At 43.3% G+C, this 20328-nt stretch overlaps 1 protein-coding gene across 10 annotated transcripts in view; it reads left to right on the top strand.

Moving 5' to 3' along the window:
- The window catches only part of aak1b (AP2 associated kinase 1b), a 94290-nt gene that overhangs the window by 45903 nt on the left and 28059 nt on the right, over positions 1-20328 (top strand). For 2 of the 10 annotated variants that reach the window (XM_068001051.1, XM_068001055.1), the window contains exons 11-19: positions 873-1210; positions 3457-3687; positions 4905-5119; positions 5797-5954; positions 10089-10202; positions 11381-11476; positions 14830-14931; positions 16404-16526; positions 18421-18531. In XM_068001051.1, the coding sequence (XP_067857152.1) occupies positions 873-1210; positions 3457-3687; positions 4905-5119; positions 5797-5954; positions 10089-10202; positions 11381-11476; positions 14830-14931; positions 16404-16526; positions 18421-18531 (1488 nt within the window). The remainder of the gene's footprint in view (positions 1-872; positions 1211-3456; positions 3688-4904; positions 5120-5796; positions 5955-10088; positions 10203-11380; positions 11477-14829; positions 14932-16403; positions 16527-18420; positions 18532-20328) is intronic. The other 8 variants (XM_068001053.1, XM_068001061.1, XM_068001057.1 and 5 more) reach the window with 7 other exon arrangements.

The following is a 20328-nucleotide window of genomic DNA, read 5'->3' as shown; positions in this document are numbered from 1 at the left end:
TCGTTCCTCCTTTCTGCCTCCTTACTGTGTTGAAATTAAAACTTGTCACACTATCTCCGACTTGATTTATTCTTTACAAAGATCTCATAACTTTGTACATTCCTTAGCACTCTTTTTCAGAGTACCAGCTTTTAAAGCCTAAAGTTGGCATTGCCTAACAACCACCTGATGATTAATTTTGTCTTGTCTCCGACCATTTTCAATTTTGATGGCCCACACTATGGACTTCAGCCCTGCACTCGGGTTGCTCAATTTTATAGAACTAGTGCAAGTGTTATTCATTCTGATGCTTATATTAAGATTTTGCAGTTAAGTAGGTGGATTTCACTTGCATTCCTGTAGTTTCGTTTCACTCCTCTGCATTTGCTTTAGATGGTGGTCTACCTTGGCTTCTGCAGATCCAGTCCTGCAGTGCCATTTACTTTTTATTCATTGTCCACAGAATAGTACACAATGCATGACTTTCATTGCTACAATAAAAAAGCAGCAGACCAAAAGAACCACTCAATCGTCAGGACATGAAGTAAACGTTGATTGTTAAGGTATCTGTACTGCGGCTGTCTGAACAATAACAGTCCTCTCTCTGTTTAAGTGGCACTGATCTGCTTTTAACATTTTCCAAAAATAACTGCTGTTCCAGAGCTTTGATCAATACCATTTTCTCACCGAGACAAACACGTTAAATAACAGAGAAATTAAGCATAATAGTTCGAAAAGTTAAGTTCGATTCACTGTTCCTGATTTTTCTAGTGAGTTATCTGGTTGAAATACCTTTCAAAATAGGAGTTTGGATAAGGTCAGGATTTCGATAAAATCTGTTTGAGGATATATCGTTTCCAGATCTCTCACTTTCTTCCCCTTTCTCTCTTCAGGTGTTGTTCTAGGCAGTGGTCACAACGCTCAGCCATCTGGCCTGCAACAGCCTCAGCAACAACTGAAACCTCAGTTACAGCAGCCGCAACTATTGTTGCAGCCGAAGCAGCCACAGGCAGCAGTGCAACAGAAGCAGCCACAAACAGCAGTGCAACCGAAGCAGCCCCAGCCTCAAGCAGCAGCCCAGCAGAAGCAGCCTCAAGCAGCAGTGCAGCCTCCCTCTGCCCCGCCACAAACGCCAGTGCAACCACAGCTCTTCCTGCAGCAACCGCAACTCCTGCAGCAGCAACAGGCGTACTACCAGCAGCAGCAGCAGCAACAGATGATGGCTCAGCAGGTAAGTGTTGCAAATGCAGGAAAAGACAATTGCAATTCACGTTGTGTTCATGGCAGAATGATGAACTTTGAGTGAACCATGTTCTATTTTTTAGTTCATCCACCCTCTTCCTCATTAAAATCTTCTTGCTTTGGGTAAGGATGGTCCAACAGTACAGCTTCTTGTATGGTTAGTGTTACTTCTTGTCATCTTACAAGGAGATATATGGAAATTGTATTGGAAAGTAACATTGCCCCAACTAATCTGCCTGTTCTAAATACCCAAAATTCTCCCAGCAAATATCTAATGAGAAAAGCCTTTTTTTAAAAAAAAAGTACTGGCCACCTTTTGCTTTATTTAGGTTATAACTGGTTCATTTGTTGGGAATGCTTCTCAAAATGCCAGGCCTTATAATCCCTCTGACTTCTTGTTTTCAGTAGTGGTGTATCTGATCTTGCATGTGTTCCTGGAAGGTGAGAGCTGCCTGGGTGTGTCAGCGCTGCTGTTTTTATGAACTGTGATGCTGTGGAGACGCACGTGGGCTCCGCACATCAGCTGAGATGGGAAACGAGTGAGAGCCGTCCGATAATCCCTGTTTCATCACTGCACGGAGGCTGGGAAATCGAATTGGGTGCCACAGCAGCTAAGATAGGCTAACTCGGTGCAAGCCTGGTACCTTCTGTGCTACACCTGCACCGAAGGGGAAGGGGTTCCAAGACAAACTTTTTAAAAAGTCTTTCACTGATGGTCAGGGATGCTTTCACTTTTAGCATTGGACAGAATGCACAGTTTCTCTCCATTGTTGCCCTGATGAGCTGCAGCATCCTTCTCTAATTGCTGGGGTCTTACCAAGGGAATGCTGCAACTTCCACGTCAGCATCCATGGTCAACCTTTCACCAGTCCAATGCTTCACTCTGAGCACCCAAATCCTGGCTGATGCAATTGCACATTTCAAGTTTATTTTTCCTTGCTTTAATTTGAGATTTTAGTTGAGGTCTGTTTTAATGCTCATGCATAGATGCGGCATTTTACTGATTGCCCACAGAAAAAGTGAGTAATAATAGCCCACACGAGGATAAAATTCTCCTGCAGGCTTAAAATCATTAAAAATGTCACAACTATTTTGAATGTTGAGCTTGATTTTTTTTTAAAAAGGTAATTTTACAAATTCCTGTGAGAATGCATGCATAATCCAGGAAGAATGTGTTGAACGGGGCTAACTTCAGTGTTGAAATCAATATTCAAATATTAAAATGGAGAGGTAGTATGGGAAAATATGTCGTCACCATCCTTTTTGATTTATTTTCTTTTGTTAATGTTGAAAATCGTTAGTCTTGTCTTTAATCTTCTGTTTTAGTTTGGTTTTTTTGCGGTGTGTTTTCCGTTTTAATGACTGCTCAGTGTATATGCAGATCCTGCACAGCCTCATTGCACCAGCTCAGTGATGGATTGGGACTGGATGTGATAGACTTTCAAGTGCCTTCTGCAGCAAGTAGGCGGGTTGCATTCATATGTTGGCTTGGCTCGATTGATAGCACTATTGGCCCTGGGTCAGAAGACTGTGGGTTTGGGTTGCATTCAGAGATTGAGCTCATAATTTTGAGTGAGTCCTCCCTTGTTGGATGTCTGCTCCTTTGGAGGAGACATGTATACCAAGGCCAGGGCTGCCTATTCAGCTGGATGTTGGAGATCTCATGCCACTTCTCCCAGTGTCCTGGCCAGCTGTCCTCACTTAACCAATAATGCATAAAAGATAAAGTCACCTTGTTGCTGCTTACCTGATGTAGCTGGCACTGAATGGCTGCCGTGTTTATGTACATAAGACACTGCACTCCAACCAAGTTAATTAGTTGTGTGATATAGAATGACATACAAAAACAGGCCATTCGGCCCAACTGATCCATGTTTATGCTTCACGCAAGCCTCCTCCCTCCGATGTATGAAGCATTTCAAACTGTTGTTGTATTAAGGCACTCTATATAAGTATAAATGTCACTTTTAACCCTATCTAATTGCTGCAGAGGTGTGCCGATCTTATTGCTGTCCCAGTTTTTCAATGACGTTATGTGAAGTAACACAAACACAGAGTCTGTATTTGTACTGGTCAGTCATGGTTTGGGAATGGTGAAAATCCAGTCTTGTATTCTTAGTCCTTGTTTTTTCTTTTTTTAAATTGTTTTTTGTGTTTTACATTATTGTCCTTTTTTTAAAGGTTTTATTTTTTATTTTTTTGGGTCTGTTTTATTTGCATGTGTTTATGCACCAGTACCACGTCATACAGCAAGCTCAGCAGCAAGTAATGCAACATCAGATGATGCAGAATTACTATCTCCAGCAACAGCAGCTTGCCACAGCCATGCAGCAGATGCAGTACGTGAGCCAGCAGGCTGCTACTGCCCAGCCACACCTGACCGCAGCGCTCCCGCAGCACACACCATTGCCCCCACAGCAGCAACATGCTGCAGTACCACAAGCAGCCTCTCAGGAACAGGGAATGGTAAGAGTTTGCAAATGAAATGTTTAACCCTTACAGAACATACGTTCCTCGTACTTGTGCAGAGGAGTGGGTCATTTTTTTTTTTAAACCCTTGACTGAGAGACCACCTGCCAAACCTGCTTTTCCCCCAAACCATGTATCATTAAGAACATTGTGGACTGTATGCGAATTTGAAGTTTTGGATAAATACCCCTTGATCTCAAAAGGTTATCAAACAAAACTTAGTTTGTCCTTATTCCAATCTTTACAGTCTTGGCGTGCTATTTCCTCCCCTCCAACAGCAGAAAACTATTATATCCCACAGAGTATTTGATTATCGCTATCTGCACCTAATCCTGCTGCTCAACCAGATGGATTTCCAGATAATTTTTGATGGGGACATCTGCAGTTTTGGAGGGGGAGGAAAAAATACTTCCTGCCATCTCAGTTGAGGCTTGTCTAATCTTAACCTTGTGTTCCTTTAGCTTTGCACTTGCAGTCCAATTCAAATAACCTGCTTTACATCTGCATAGTTTATCCCTCTCAGCATTGTGAAGGAGTCGTTGAAACAAAATTGATTGGGATCCTGTTTTAGTGAAATATTAATAAAGTTGTTCTAAGTCATGTGACTCAGCTCATCCTTTTCCCTCCTGTGGTTCAGCTTGGTGACAGTCGAATGTCATAAGTCATAAGTTCATCCCTTGGGAAGAGGCCAGAGGGGCCAATGTTCCCTCTTACACCCCAATCACAGGGGGAAAAAAATCTGGAACACCCCTAATTGGCGTGGGTTTTTATCTGGTTTTTCACCTCTCTCAGGCGACATGGTTCGGGGTGGGATGGGCAGTGTATGTATTGTGATGCATAAGGCATCACAACTGCATAGGAGAGGGTATAGGAGAGGCTGGATGGACCAGTAGGTCTTTTCCTGTCTGTCTTTTTCCGTATATTTATAAATCAGGTCGGGGAAGTGAGAATGAGACTGTCCAATATTGAAGTTTGCTTTTGGGTACCTTAGTTGGGAATTGAATAGTTGAAAGTTATAGGTACCAGTCAAATTAGATATGTAAGTGGTGATATCAGGGTAAACATTTGGGACAGCAGTTAAATTTGTTGATCTTGTGGTCCAACAGTTGATGCTAATGACAAGAGCTTTTACAAAGACATTTTTTGAACAGTGGTTGTGATTGTAGGATGCTTATGATGGAATGCACTGATTTCTTTACTTGTTTCACTTGCAGACCCAGATTCAGCAGCAGCAGCCGCCACAAGTGGCACCAAACCAGTCTCCAAAAATTGTGTCACTGACCCCTCCGTCATCTCCCAAGACTCAGCGTGCTGGTCACAGGAGGATTCTGAGTGACGTCACGTACAGTGCAGTCTTTGGGGTTCCAGTCAGTAAATCAACCCAGCTTCTGGCAGCTGCAGCTGCCGAAGCTGGTTTAAACAAATCCAAGTAGGTTCAATTCTATTAAAATAAGTCAACATTTGAGTCCCTGAACTAATAACAATTATTTCCTGACCAATAGAATTTACAGCACAGAAACAGGTCATTTGGCCCAATTGGTCTATGCCGGTGTTTATGCTCCACACGAGCTTCCTCCCTCCTTACTTCATCTCACCCGATCAACATGGCCTTCTATTCCTTTCTCCCTCATGCACTTATCTGGCTAACCCCTGTGTTAATCACCTCAACCACTCTAGGAGTTCCACGTTCTCAACACTTGGGTACCTGGTGCAAGTAGCCATTCGAGTACAAGTCTGGACACCAAGTGTTGGCAGGCTGTTCATCAATGGAGTGCCCAATCCTTCCTTCATCCTCCCGTCTATCATCTGTCAGGAGTCCATGGCTAGTACTTAAGCATGGGAACCCTAATTGACGTTTTTCGCAGTCTTCTTTAGTCCAGGAATACTGTGGCCATATTGCTGTCCCAACTGATGGCAATTAACTCAGTACAGACCAGGAATCATACCTGGAACCTTCTGGTCTGCTCAATGCTACACGGGGCAATACATTTACCGACAAAGCTGTTGGGGGGCTCTTGACTGTCTTTAATAAAATGTTAGCGGAGCTTTTATTAAGTTTTAACCAACTAACATAAGGTATTTACTATGTGACCATGTTCCACTCAGGTCAGCTACGACCACACCCTCAGGGTCTCCCCGGACCTCACAGCAAAACGTGTACAATCCTCCTGATGTCTCTACATGGAATCCGTTTGCCGATGACAATTTCTCCAAACTTACTGCGGAGGAGCTGCTCAACAAGGACTTTGAAAAGCTCAAAGACGGTATGTTTGACTTTGAACAGATGTGAGGTGTTGAACTTGATTTTTTTTTATTTTCGAGAAAGACAAGTTAACAGTTTAAAAGGAGGAAGAAACTGAAGGGAGTAAGGGGTTCCACAGTTTTGAGATCTTGGAAAGGGCTGAATTACAGCAGGAACAACGAGTGTTTGAATATTAGCACCTGGAGCCACTTTGTCTGCTATTTTAACAGGCATGAACCTGTTTCAAATAAAACAAATGGGTTAACATCTTGGTTCATAAAGCAGACGGGCAAAGAATTTTCACGAGAGTAAGTTAAGCATTCGAAGATGCTTATTTCAACACATTGGGAAATAAGAATGGTGTATCTTTATCTTCAGGCGAACAAGAGGAAAATGTAGGGGAGCAGTAGCCATAAACAGCATAACTGAGAGAGTTTGTGGCAGACTGCATTCTGACACTATTGTACAAAGCAATGATTTAAGCACAGTGGCACTTATCTGCAAGCAGATATGTTGCAGTTTGAGGTTTTATGATGGTATGGAATTCAGGGGTGTATAGTGCAATCACTTCAGACAGCACTCGATTTGGAGTGCGAGCAGGATAAGCACTCCAAATACAGGGATGCACCTGGGATCAGTGTTTTCTTCCAGTGTAGGTGGGCTGTTGGGATCAGTGCATCTAGTGTTGCTGATGCAGCTTGAGTAATGCAGCAGTCGCTGAATATGGGGATAATAAGATCTTGTATTTCTCCCATTGGCTTGTCCATGAAATCACAGCACTGCCGTAAGCTGTGGAACTTCGCAGTTCATGCTTTTTTAATTCAAGCCTTGCAGAGCTTTTGTTGCACAATTGAGCTTAATTTGAATAAAAGCAAACTCATGAGTGGTCTGACAGACCTACTGTTGAGAATGGGATCTACCCTTGGGGATCCTTGTGATGGTTCATAACATGATATAGCACAGAAGGAGGCCAGTCGGCCCATCCCCCCGTGCCAAATTTGTCACGAGAGAACGTGCACTTTATACACATCACGTGAGAGCACCCTTCTGATTCTGATTGGCTTTGGAAAACATGTTAACTTTGGTAGAGAAAAATAAATCGCAGAATGTCTCAGACAGCGACTCCACGAATTCCCTTTTTTTATTCTTCAGTATTTGTATAGCACTTCTCAAACGATGAAATGGCCCAAGTTGCTCTGCGGGTCAGCGATGGGCACCGAGTGGGAAGGGCATTCGGGCAAGTAATTGAAAGCATAAAGATGTGGATTTGGAAGCGTTTGAATGAGGGGAGGGCGGTGCCAATACTAAGGTGTTTAGGGAGAGCATTCCAGAAAGCAGCTGTGTGATGGGTGAAGGCTGTTCCATTGAAGGTGAAGCATGGGGAGTTAAGAGTGGTTCATGTGTACTGCAGTGTTGAGCTGGAGAAGAGTGAAGGTTGTACTACTGAAGTGTCCATGGCCTTGCAGCTGATCTCATTCCTTTCTATTTGTCACTGAACAAATTTTTTTTTGTCTTTGATTTCCTGGTAGTCCATCTGCTTTCCCTCACTTTTTTTGATTATTGTTTTAAGTGTTGTTTGTAACTCGATTTGTTCAATTTTTCACTTAATACTAAAGGAAAGAAAGAACTTGCATTTATATTGTGCCTTTCGTGACCTTGGGATGTCCCAAAGCACTTTACAGACAATGAAATACTTTTGAAGCGTGGTCACAGTTGTAATGCAGGGAAACTCAGCAGCCAATCTGCGCACAGCAAGGTCCCACCAACAGCAATAAGATATTCTAACGATTCTCAGAATAAAAAGGGTTCAGTTGTAATAAAACTAAAAATGATCTTTTAGCCTCAAGTGTTTCTATTTTAAAGGAAAGTTTATTCCTTAAGACAACCTCCCTTTACATGTTTTAAAAACAACATTTTCAACCTGTTTAAATTGTAGGTTAAATTAACCACAGTATGATATCTTCTGAATAAGATATAGAGAGATCAATTGATCGGTGAGTATTTATCGTTGTGCTAATATTTTCTCTGGCATATTCCTCACTCTACCATTACCAACAAGCTGGGGATCAACCCTGGTTCAATGAGGAATGTAGAAGAGCTTGCCAGGAGCAGCACCAGGTGTACTTGAAAATGAGGTGCCAACCTGGTGAAGCTACAACTCAGGACTACATGCATGCTAAACAGCGGAAGCAACATGCTATAGACAGAGCTAAGCGATTCCGCAACCAATGGATCAGATCAAATCTCTGCAGTCCTGCCACATCCAGTCGTGAATGGTGGTGGACAATTAAACAACTAACGGGAGGAGGAGGCTCTGTAAACATCCCCATCCTTAATGATGGCAGAGTCCAGCATGTGAATGCAAAAGACAAGGCTGAAGCATTTGCAACCATCTTCAGCCAGAAGTGCCGAGTGGATGATCAATCTCTGCCTCCTCCCGATATCCCCACCATCACAGAAGCCAGTCTTCGGCCAATTCGATTCACTGCACGTGATATCAAGAAACGGCTGAGTGCACTGGATACAGCAAAGGCTATGGACCCTGACAACATCCCGGCTATAGTGCTGAAGACTTGTGCTCCAGAACTAGCCGTGCCTCTAGCCAAACTGTCCCAGTACAGCTACAACACTGGCATCTACCCGACAATGTGGAAAATTGCCCAGGTATGACCAGTCCACAAAAAGCAGGACAAATCCAATCCGGCCAATTACCGCCCCATCGGTCTACTCTCAATCATCAGCAAAGTGATGGAACGTGTCGTCGACAGTGCTATCAAGCGGCATTTACTCACCAATAACCTGCTCACCAATGCTCAGTTTGGGTTCCGCCAGGACCACTCGGCTCCAGACCTCATTGCAGCCTTTGTCCAACCATGGACAAAAGAGCTGAATTCCAGAGGTGAGGTGAGAGTGACTGCCCTTGACATTAAGGCAGCATTTGACCGAGTGTGGCACCAAGGAGCCCTAATAAAATTGAAGTCAATGGGAATCAGGGGGAAAACTCTCCAGTGGCTGGAGTCATACCTAGCACAAAGGAAGATGGTAGTGGTTGTTGGAGGCCAATCACCTCAGCCCCAGGACATTGCTGCAGGAGTTCCTCAGGGCAATGTCTGAGGCCCAACCATCTTCAGCTGCTTCATCAATGATCTTCCTTCCATCATACGGTCAGAAATGGGGATGTTTGCTGATGATTGCACAGTGTTCAGTTCCATTCACAATCCCTCAGACAATGAAGCAGTTCGTGCCTGCTTGCAGCAAGACCTGGACAACATCCAGGCTTGGGCTGATAAGCGGCAAGTAACATTCGCGCCAGGCAATGACCATCTCCAACAAGAGAGAGTCGAACCACCTCCCCTTGACATTCAACGGCATTACCATCGCCAAATCCCCCACCATCAACATCCTGGGGGTCACCATGGATCAGCCATATAAATACTGTGGCTACAAGAGCAGGTCAGAGGCTGGGTATTCTGCGGCGAGTGACTCACCTCCTGACTCCCCAAAGCCTTTCCACCATCTACAAGGCACAAGTCAGGAGTGTGATGGAATACTCTCCACTTGCCTGGATGAGTGCAGCTCCAACAACGCTCAAGAAGCTCGACACCATCCAGGACAAAGCAGCCCGCTTGATTGGCACCCCATCCACCACCCTAAACTTTCACTCCCTTCACCACCGGCGCACCAGGGCTGCAGTGTGTACCATCCTCGGGATGCACTGCAGCAACTCGCCAAGGCTTCTTCGACAGCACCTCCCAAACCCACAACCTCTACCACCAAGAAGGACAAGGGTAGCAGGCACATGGGAACAACACCACCTGCACGTTCCCCTCCAAGTCACACACCATCCCGACTTGGAAATATATCGCCGTTCCTTCATCGTCGCTGGGTCAAAATCCTGGAACTACCTTCCCAACAGCACTGTGGGAGAACCTTCACTACACGGACTGCAGCGGTTCAAGAGGCGGCTCACCACTACCTTCTCTGGCAATTAGGGATGGGTAATAAATGCTGGCCTCGCCAGCGACGCCCAGATCCCATGAACGAATAATAGATAAAAAAAATTTCCTCCTGTATGTTAGGCCTGTATATTTTCTTTCCTCTGCAAACAATGCATAAAAGATAGACAAAAACTTCAAATTGTTTCTGAATTTTACAGGTAAGGTTGAGAAGACCAATGCATCCACTGAGAGCCTAATACCAGGGCTTGCACCAGCTCAGGTGCAGTCGCAGGCAGATGCTTTTGGAATAGATCCCTTTGCCTCGGGGGCAGGTTAGTGCACAAACCAATCCTGATGATGTAATCTTATGACTGTAGCTTTTGCAATCTGGAATTGTGCTGCATTCCATGGTAGGAAGTACTGGAAATGCAGTCGGTCGGACAGCATCTCAGAGAGAAAGACTGGTTAATGTTGGAGACAGTAATAATTTGTTGATAACCTTACCCAAGGGGAAGTGACTCAAAATGGAAAAGAAAATGAAACCGAGAGCAAGTTGGACTGTTTCCCATTTAGCTGATGTGAGAAATCAACATGTAGCATTATGCACAAGTAGTTTTGAAAAACCGCAGACATCGTTTCTCAAGTCAAAAAAGGGTTTATATAATGAGATGCATTGCTTTGCAAAAATTCCGAGATCATTCCCTCCACCCCGTTCCCCCCCCCACCCCCCCCCCCCCAATCAAATGTTGACGACCTTGTGCAAATTTGTCACCGATTCTCAACAGACTGCAAGTGTCCATTTTCATCTGTTGTCAGGTGGCTGAGAACTTGTGCAGGTGCTTTTAGGAGTCAAAGGAAAACCCCAGTCTGAGGGCCCACAGTGAGCTTCTGCCCAGTTTGTCAGACAACCCCAGTCCAAATTCAAAAAGAAAATGCCATCCAGTTGGGATGTAGTTCCGTTGTTAAGTCCCCACTCTCAGCACTTTGTGTTGTCAGGTGGACAGCAAGGTGCTGGCAATCAGGTGACGTGCCAGAACGAGATATTTCTTTTACCCAGCCTTGGAGATCACTGAAAGATGCATTTTTGAAGTACAGCTGAGCAACCTTGTGGCAAGAGTGTTTTTTTTATTCCTTTTAAATGCATTTCCTAATCGAACTTCAGCTGTCAGTTGATTTTGGGTAAATAATGAAGAATAAGAATATTGTGCCTTCTCCCAGAGCTTCAGATTACTTCCTGTCTTTCTTGATAAAGTTTTGCAGAGGAAACTGTGCAAATAATCTCTTTCTCAATATAAAAATAAGCTGGACAATCATGGCTTGACGTAGACTTTGACCTGCTGATTATTTCTGCATGGTAGGGATAAACCAATCCAGCCACAGAAGAGCTGGGCCAATAGTAAATTATTTGGTGATGTATAATTGCTTTCTGTTTCCTCCTTTCCCTCCCCCCTTGCTCTTCTTTGTTGCCTTCTGCTCCTTCTGTCTCCTTTTATCTGCTCGGTTGGTTCAGCTGAAAAGTCTACAGAATTGTTGGTTCCAGATGCTGCCGTCCCACCAATCAACGTACCTGATCCTTTCACTCCTGTTCCATCATCTGACCCACCAGGTAATGAATGGCGAGTGTGCCTTTCACTTTCTTCGAGAGTTGAAGCCCATCAGTTGAGACCCCTCTGGTGGGAATTAAAAGGAATCTCAGTTTTCCAGATTGCCCAACTGGAACAAGTCTGTATTTTTTAATATATTAGCAGTTAACCGGTGTCTGAGCTGACGAAACGTAAAGCAGTTGTTATCAATTTAACAGTTGTCGATTGGCCTCTTTTTTATTTTTGTTGAGGTGCGAGCACTTGTTTCGGGAGTAAGTTGGAGATCCCGTAACTTCCCCCTCGTTTCAAGGCTGACCCTCTCACTTCTGATCAATTTCCCACAGTTTTTAATACCGAGGCACTTCTCTTCACTGAGTTTTCTGTAGCAAACAGAATAAATGAAAGGCAAGCTCAGCAAGTGAGGCAGCATCTGTGGAGAAGGAAACAGAATTAACTTTTCAGGTCGGTGACCCTTCGTCAGTTCTGACGAAAGATCTTCGACCTGAAACGTAAACTCTGTCTCTTTCTCCACAGATGCTGCCTCACTTGATGAGCTTTTCCAGCATTTTCTGTTTTTATTTCAGATTTCCAGCATCCGCAGTATTTTGCTTTTGAGAATAAATGAAGGGTTTATGTTCACCGAAAGCAAGCCCAAAATCCCCAGTAAATTTAGTTACACCTTAGGCCTGGAAAAAACATTCCTCGGGCTGGAAGATCTGAAGTTAAGACCACTCCGATGGGGTGGCTGTTCAGTGGGAGGGGGAGTGGCTGAGCCGGTTAACAAGCGTTTTGGTATGGAGAATTTTTAAATGCTGTGATGTACTGAACATCTGAAAACACAATGTAGCTGGACAGACCCATGATGACACATTTTGCCGTCATGCTCGTGGCTGGGGTAAAGAAAATACTGCTGGGGACAAAAATTTAAGATTTGATCCTCAGAATGCCTTTCTTTTAATGTTTTGAAGTCTCAGCGGGGGTTCCAAGCATTTGTCCCTCTCCTTGATCCCATCTGTTTTATTGGAGGCAGTGTGATTATACCTGCTGCTACGAGCACACTCCACAGTGCAATAAACAGCTGCTGCAAGCCCACGGTTCCCATCAAACAGGATCTGTTTTAGAAGTCATTGCACTGTGAAGTTGCTGTCTCAGAACAACGGGTAGCACAAGCTCGAAGCATTCCGAGCATCAGAGAAGGCCAGGCTTTGTTGTCGTGTTCTGAGCGCTTGTATTTCAAGATGATAATACTGTGAATTTTCAGTGGACGCTCACTATTCTTTCCACATGGCTTCAGTAACCATTTTCCCTCACGCTGCCTCAAATGTTGGATTCGACGTTCTCTCCAGAAGGCTCGCTTTGGTAGTGGTATTGGGAAATGCTGTTGCTGTCGTATGTTATCTCCTCTATATTCTTGCCACGGGAACAAGGAGTTTGGTCGGAGGTTGAGTGTCTGAGTGTTGCGGTGAGGGGGGTGGGACCCTTCATTGAGACTCTTTTGGAAAAAGCCACTGCAGCAGTCCATTTGTTCGCACTTGAGCCATCTTCACTGGCCATTCTGCTAGTTGCAGTTCTTGGGGGGGGGGGGGGGAAATAAAATTGGCCCGAAAGTTGCCAATTGGTCACAAACATTGCAGTTTTACATACCAAATCTATGACAACTGTCCTAATTTTTATACATTTCCCCTTAATACAGATTCTTATCCACTCTGCATTTAATATGCTGTAACCAAGTAATGTCTTGGATTTTGGTTTCCCGTTGGCCTGAAATTATGCTTGTCTATTAAGTAAGCTGTTCATCATGTTGTCAAAGCAGTCACGGAAAATCAGTATGAGACTCGTCCCTACGGCTTGAACTAATATTGTCATTATCATTGTTGCGACGTTGGACATTAAATGTTAGACGTTAGCTGATGTTTTTGGTTTTTTTTGAAGTCAGCACAAATTTATGGATGTTACTTGATCTTATTTCCCCTCATCATTTATTGCCTGGTTAAATAGCAGAAACTATTTGTATTGGGGGTCTTCCTTGCTTCCTTTTAATTCTACCAAGCTAACTGTTAGTTGGGAAATGTATTCTACTTTCTTGTCACGTCATTGTAAAAAAGGTGAAGCTCTGTTGCTTTGTGCTGTATTCCATAAAACTGCTCGTTGGAAGCAGCTTGCATTCCCCTTGATGTGACTCTGAAGTTCTGTTCCAATGACTTGATATGTGGGCATGATGGGCTGTGCCCATTTGTGTTGATACTTGGTGTTTCTGATCCCTCCAAATGAAAGCACTCTGCATTCCCTAATTTGCCATGACCTCTTGAATAAATAGGAAGTGAAAAGAACGTGGTAAATCCACAGTTTTAGCACAGGAATATCAAGTTCTGCTCCAGTAACAGAATGAATGGGGAATGTTTCAAACAGCCCACTCCTCCTATCCAGAATGTTACGTAAAGACTAAGTTGTGTTCACTATAGACTCCGTGTTCTATGTAATGCTCAGGCTTACATCATCGACTTGACTATTCAGTGACTTCAGTCAATGGATGGATTTGTTACCCAATGAACAGTTTTGATTCTGTGACCGAATGTTTGACTCAGAAAAAATATTTTCAAGCATATCATTGACTTCCTTTTGAAGTATATTTTCTCATTGAAATCCTTTACCGAAATATCTTGGGCCCTATTCCTTCTCTGGACCCAAAGTAAGAAGATGATGGGTGGGAACTCAGTGACACTTGAAGTACGGATTCCTCCTGTGAATGTAACTAAGTTAAGCAGACAAAAGGTCGCAGGTTCAATCCCTGGCTTGTGTTCCGTTAGTTGCTCTTAGCTAGGGTGGCAGTGGGGGATTTGACACTTGGCTTCAATGTTTCTGGCCGAAGGAGGGGAAGGTCAGCCAGGATTCCTATTCCTGTCTGCTACCCAGCAATGGCTGTCGGAGAGTGAGCGTAGTGTCATACTTGCCTGAAGGCACCCATCACCTGCGGTTGAGTAGTTGAATGGTCCCTTGTCACCAAAACAAGGTAGGTTAGGGTGATTTGCGCCGGGGGAGTGTGACTGCAAAAGACCCATGCATCACGAGTGGAGTACCAAGGTGTTGATGTGCATTGCCAGCATAAGAACTGGTGTAGAGTAGCCTGCGGCGCAGCTGTTCTGGATGGTGACAGAAACAGGGCTCTGAATCACTGTTGTTATCTAGTCTTGGGATTCAATGACTCAGATTGCTCATAAGTTTAGTGCTGAGCTCATGATGTTGCCTGAATCCCTCGACTAGCCTGTGTTTTGTGAGTTTTGCGTGCTGCCAATAATTGAGTACGTTTGCTTGTATGCCTTTATTTCATCTTTTATCTCTTGTTTCATTGTTCTTTTCCTCTTCGCCTCTGACACAGAAAAACTCATTGAAGGTCTGAAGTCTCCTGAGACTTCATTTCTGCTCCCTGATCTTTTACCTCTTGGTGACCCCTTTGGGAGTACTGAGGATAATATCAATGGTAAAAATCTCCAGGTGCAGTTTCTTTGATGTGCATGATCATATAGGAATCTGGAGTATTTTCAGCCATTAAAATTTCAGACCCCTTAACTTGAGTGTTGAGAGGGAGTGTGTTATAAATAAGCAGAATATTAAAATTGAGTGTACACGTAGTTGATTTTCAACAACATTATGGACTTGTGTCCAACGTTGTGTACCCTTACCACATACAAACAGTGGGCCATTCAGAGGCCCCCTGTGCTTGGCCTGTTGTCTAAACATGAAATTTTTGCACGTGCTCACCTGTGCGTTGCACACAGTAAGAACGTAACAGTGACGTGAAAACTGCAGATTGACAGGAATGAGCCTCTTCATCTGATACGGTAACTCAAGTCAGTGGTGCTGCCATGATATGACCAATGCAGCCGCACAACTGCTGAAAGCTTTGTGGTTTTTGCCAATCAGTTGTGTAAAACTTCCGTCGTCAGTACTTAGGGGATTGAGGTTGAGGTTGAAAATTCTCTTGTTCCTATTCTTTACACGTCCACTGAATCTGCTTGTGCATTTATCTCTGCAACAATGTGTGTGTCTTGTGAATCTTGTGAGCTTCCTGCCGTATTCTCCATTTTCCAATGTGTAGCATTTTTCTGTAATAGGTGGTGGTTGTGGTGTGACAGTCTATACTGTATTGAAATAAACAGTGTTAAGTGTTTCGAGGAATACCCAGCTGCAGCAGTGCGCATATGTCGAAATATGAATGTTTTATGTGGGCACTTTGATGGATTTTTCAGCTGTCATAACCATGATGGCTTTGACTGTAGCTTCTCATTTGCTGCTTAGCCCTGTGTGTGACTTGAAGAAACCATCCATTGCTGATGACTTTGGTTGTTCCTTTAGTGATGCCAATTGTCAACAGGCTGATATAAGTTATTTTATGGAACTCAAGTGAAGATAACAGAACAACATATTTGAGTCTCATCCCCATGACACTCTACATTATTTACGAAACAGTTAAAATTAACCTCAGTCAGGTTATCTCTTTGCCTTCCATATCCCGATTTATGATTTGTTCCGCTCTCATTTTGAAAACTGCCAATGAATTACGGCACATTGCACAATGCTGAATCTCTACAGCCCCAGCTTAAACGTTGAACTATTGATAAAAACCAAGTATTCTTTTTACAGAACAAAACATAATCCTGATGTACAGTTCTAATAGAATTCAGTTTTAAGTTTTATCAGAGTACTTTTGTTACCAGGGTTAGTCTTCCTTTGAGAACTATCCAAAGGAGTTTAGTTGCCATGTCTGCGTTTTTATTAATAGTACAAAGATTTAAGGGCCTACTGTTGACGAGTGCAAATTATCTGTAATTATCTAAAGCTTTGCCCTTTTCCTTTGTGCTCTGTGGCAGCTTGGCAGTGTTCTTGATACACCTTAACAGTCTTTTTTCGTGTCCTTGCCATTAATTCTCTGTTTGTGCTCTGGTTCAAAAGGAAAAGCTGAGATAGCGGTGGGAAATCTCATACCTGGATTTGAGCCCCCAAAGCCTCAGCGACTGCAACTGGCTTCGCTGCATGCGGAATCTTTAGGTGGTGTGTCCGCCATAAATGCTTCAGGTTGGTATGCACATTACAATTATCCTCAGCGCCTGCTGTCCCCACAACTTCAAATGATAAACATTTTGCTTCTGTTATTTTCAAGTTGACAAGTCAATTTTTTTTAAAAAACTGGCATTGAGTAATCTTCCACAGCTCCCCTTAATCCCTTCCCCTCCAAAGTTGCACCCAAATCTCTCCTTGTCTTACTTTCCTCTTGTATATCTTTTTTGCTCGCTCTTTCTCCCCTCTGCTTTTGCCACACTTCAATCTTTCAGACTTGAAAAGCCAGTAAGACAGCCTTTGTGAAATCTACTTTTGGTTAGTTTTTTGTGTTGAGCAAAGTGAGGAGATGTCAGTGCAGTGGAAGGAAACAATTTTCCTCTCTGGCACCCCGTGTCAGCATAAAGTCATGTTTAGAGGTGAATTTACATTACAACTGTAGCATTGGTGCTAAGTAATAGGGAGGGGAACCTGAAGTGCGATCGAAAAGTGGGGTTTTTAGGAGACTATTGGAAGCAGGGAGAGAGATAGCAAGGTGGTGGGATTTGGGGAACGAGTTTCACAGGGCAGAAATGTAGTCGTTGTAAGTGTGTTGGATGGAGGAAACTGGTGTTGGAAGAGCAGAGGATGCAGGTGGGAACATTTGGCTGGCTGAGATTGCTTCGGTAGGCTCGGGCAGGCTTTGGAGGGCTTCAAGAGGAAGGGTGTAAATTTTAAAATCTAAGCCAGTTCTTCCAGTAATGTCATCAGTTAGTATGGTCATCTTTCAAGCAGTTCATGCTGAAGTAGAAAAAGAAAAGAAAATTGAGTTGATCTTGATATTTAACAGTTTGGATTTCACCGTCTGTACCATTTTGAGTCTCCAATCTTGCATATAGTGCAGAGATCGCACTGTGCTGGTGAACAGCAGCACCAGATGAGCTGAAGTTGCAGCAAAATTGATCTGGAACATGAACGTACCTTTAACGCTGCGTTATACTGCAGCTACCACTCCAGAATCAATAACTACAATATGGGCTCCAGTCAGGCAGTATAAGTGAGGGATCATCTGAAGAAGTGTAACTAATGAGCATTCTCTTGCCCATGTGAGAACTCTGCACATTTGCGAGTAGAGCCCCGCTCTATTGAGACAGCGGGGCTGAACATCTGCACTGTCCAAACATTTGAATCAACAACAGGTTAGTTTTAAGAAGTAATGGTGAGGTCCAGGTCCAGGGTCCGCCCCCGCCCCCCCTCAAGAGCACAATCTAAATGCAATTTGGCACTGCACTATCAAAGCAGTGTTAAATTGAAGCAGAGCGAGATTATGGCCTCTTGCAGTGATGCTAAAGTCGTAGTTTAAAAACACATCTGGTGCTGTGCATGCAATGTGAGATGGTTTTACTTTCAAGGCAAATAGAGGGAGGTCACGGTCTCGATATTGAATCATTTAAGAAAAATTAGATTTAGAAAGGGAATAAATAGAAAGGACGGCTTTTCAGTGTTGTGGGAAGACCGTGTCAAGCTCTGAAAGGGTTAAGTTTCATTGCGATCCAGACATTAACACTTTGCCGCGTACCACGTTCAGATAATTCTGAAGTACATTTTGAAAAATGTTGTGCATTGGAACGTGTTTGGATGAAGAGAATTTGCTGAGAGGGAAAGGGTAATTTAAAAGTCAAGTTTTGCACATTTTTGTTAAGTGGTAAAGCATTTTCCGGTGTTTTAAAGCTATTTTTTCCCCTATTTAAGGTATGAGGAATAAGTACTTTAAAAGGCTAATTAGGTGGTGTGTTTCTCAAGGGTTGACTTACGTTAACAAGTGAATTTTGAAAAGTGTCACTGCCTGATGTGGAGTATATTACTAACCATTTTCATTGTTCTCTCTTTCCGCTTCTCTGTCTTGCATCTGCTACTGCTGAACCTTGCTCAGACTCTCTCACCGGAGAGGACTCCATTCTTGATTACTCTCTCCTCTCTAATCCAGTGACTGAAATTATTGATGAATTTGCTCCTGTAGTTTCATCTGGTCAGGTTAAAGCAGGTAAGAGCGTCCAATCCTGTTTTTTTTTTAAACACTCTCAGTAGTTTTACTTTTCATTCCTTGTGATTTTTCTTGTGGTTTTGGTCTCTTCACAATGTAGTTAAAATGAGTTCGATGTTTGAAAGTAGTGGTCCCTTTTTGAACACCTCAATGCAAAGTCTTCATTTTTAAAAAAACGCACACAAATGCAGTAGTCCTCGAAGATGCATAGAGTAGCGCGGGTGGAATTTTTTAAGGTTTTCGACCAAACTACTCCGTTTTCGACAACAGAAACTCAAACAAAATAATACCTAATGTTCATCTACTGGTATGGGAGAGAAGATCAAGATGTCTCCATGGTTACCAGGGCTTCGATTAAAACCAGAGTCGTGTTGCTTCTGTTAATCTTAGTGATTTTTATCTCTCTTGCAGCCAACAGCTGCAAACTGTACTGAATGTGTTATCGGATGGGCTTGTATTCAGTACTGTACCCATCAATGGAATTGATTTGTCTCTAGGGCTTTGCTTCCTCCCTTCCCTTATATATTCTGTCTGTTTACTTGAAGTGAAATGATTTAGTTGAAAGGAACAGTTTTCTCACAATAGAGCTGCTCGTTGTTGGTGCATCTCTGTATGGATCTGTGGAGCTGATGGCTTCCTGGAATCTGTGCAGTGAATTTTCTCATATCGATCCAGTTGTACCTTCAATTGTGATACCTGAACAGCCACAACAATTGATAGTTGAAGTCAGACATAATCGTTCCATCACTTCTTCCTTTCTCTCTTTCTTCCCCCGTCCCCCACTGCCTCCCATCTCAGTGATCAATTTGATTCATAACTTTGATTTTATGAAGGGTTAAAATATCCCTACTTTTAGGAACATTAGGTTCCTTCTCCTGTCTTCAGTATATGCGGTGGGGGGAGGAATCAAGCAGTGATATTAATAGTCCTACAACCATAACTCTCCCTTATCTGTAGATAACATGGTGCTGTGCATTCTTTTGCTCTCATTGAGGATGATTCATTGACATGAAGGCTGTGCACACACAAGTCTGGGGGAGAGGTTCCCAATCAAATTCTTGGCTTTACCTTTTTGTAAGAAGTTGTCCTCTGCCTCATTGGATCTTCCCATACGACACATTGATGAGGACATGAGCGAGCTGCAAGAGGACAAATGAGTGGCAAGGGATGGTGGCCTTTTTTTTTTTTTAAATCTTCACTCTCTTTCTAAGGAAGTGCTTGGCTTCCAGTCATGGCACTTCTATTTTTTAACAATAATTTGCTGCTGTTGACAATTCCTGGGTTGTACTCCAACTATCACTTAGTGATGGAAAGGCGGTGAATGTTGTGACTCCAGAAAAATCCAGTGCCTAAATTTTCATTTCCTGGTGGTGATCATCATCCCGATCAGGCCTGCAATGGACCCAATAAGACCCGTTGCCATGTTGCAAGTAAAAACCAGGAGAGAATTCAGTTATGAAGAGACACTCGAGAAGCTGGGCTTGTTCTCCTTAGAGAAGGGGAGATTTAATAGAGGTGTTCAAAATTATGAAGTGTTTTGATAGAGTAAATTGGGAGAAACTGTTTCCACTGGCAGGAGGGTCAGTGACCAGAGGGCACAGATTTAAGGTAATTGGTGAAATAACCAGAGGGGAGATGAGGGCAAATTTTTTTATGCAGCAAGTTTTTATGATCTGGAATGCACTGCCTGAAGGGGTGGTGGAAGCCGTAACTTTCAAAAGGGAATTGGGTAAAATTGCATGGCCATGGATATTTTCCTTTTCTCTCTTCACAGATGTCTCATGACCTCTGTTTCAG

Source organism: Heptranchias perlo, chromosome 20, assembly GCF_035084215.1.
Source record: "Heptranchias perlo isolate sHepPer1 chromosome 20, sHepPer1.hap1, whole genome shotgun sequence".
Taxonomy (NCBI): Eukaryota; Metazoa; Chordata; class Chondrichthyes; order Hexanchiformes; family Hexanchidae; genus Heptranchias; species Heptranchias perlo.
This window is presented reverse-complemented; position numbering and strand designations above follow the sequence as displayed.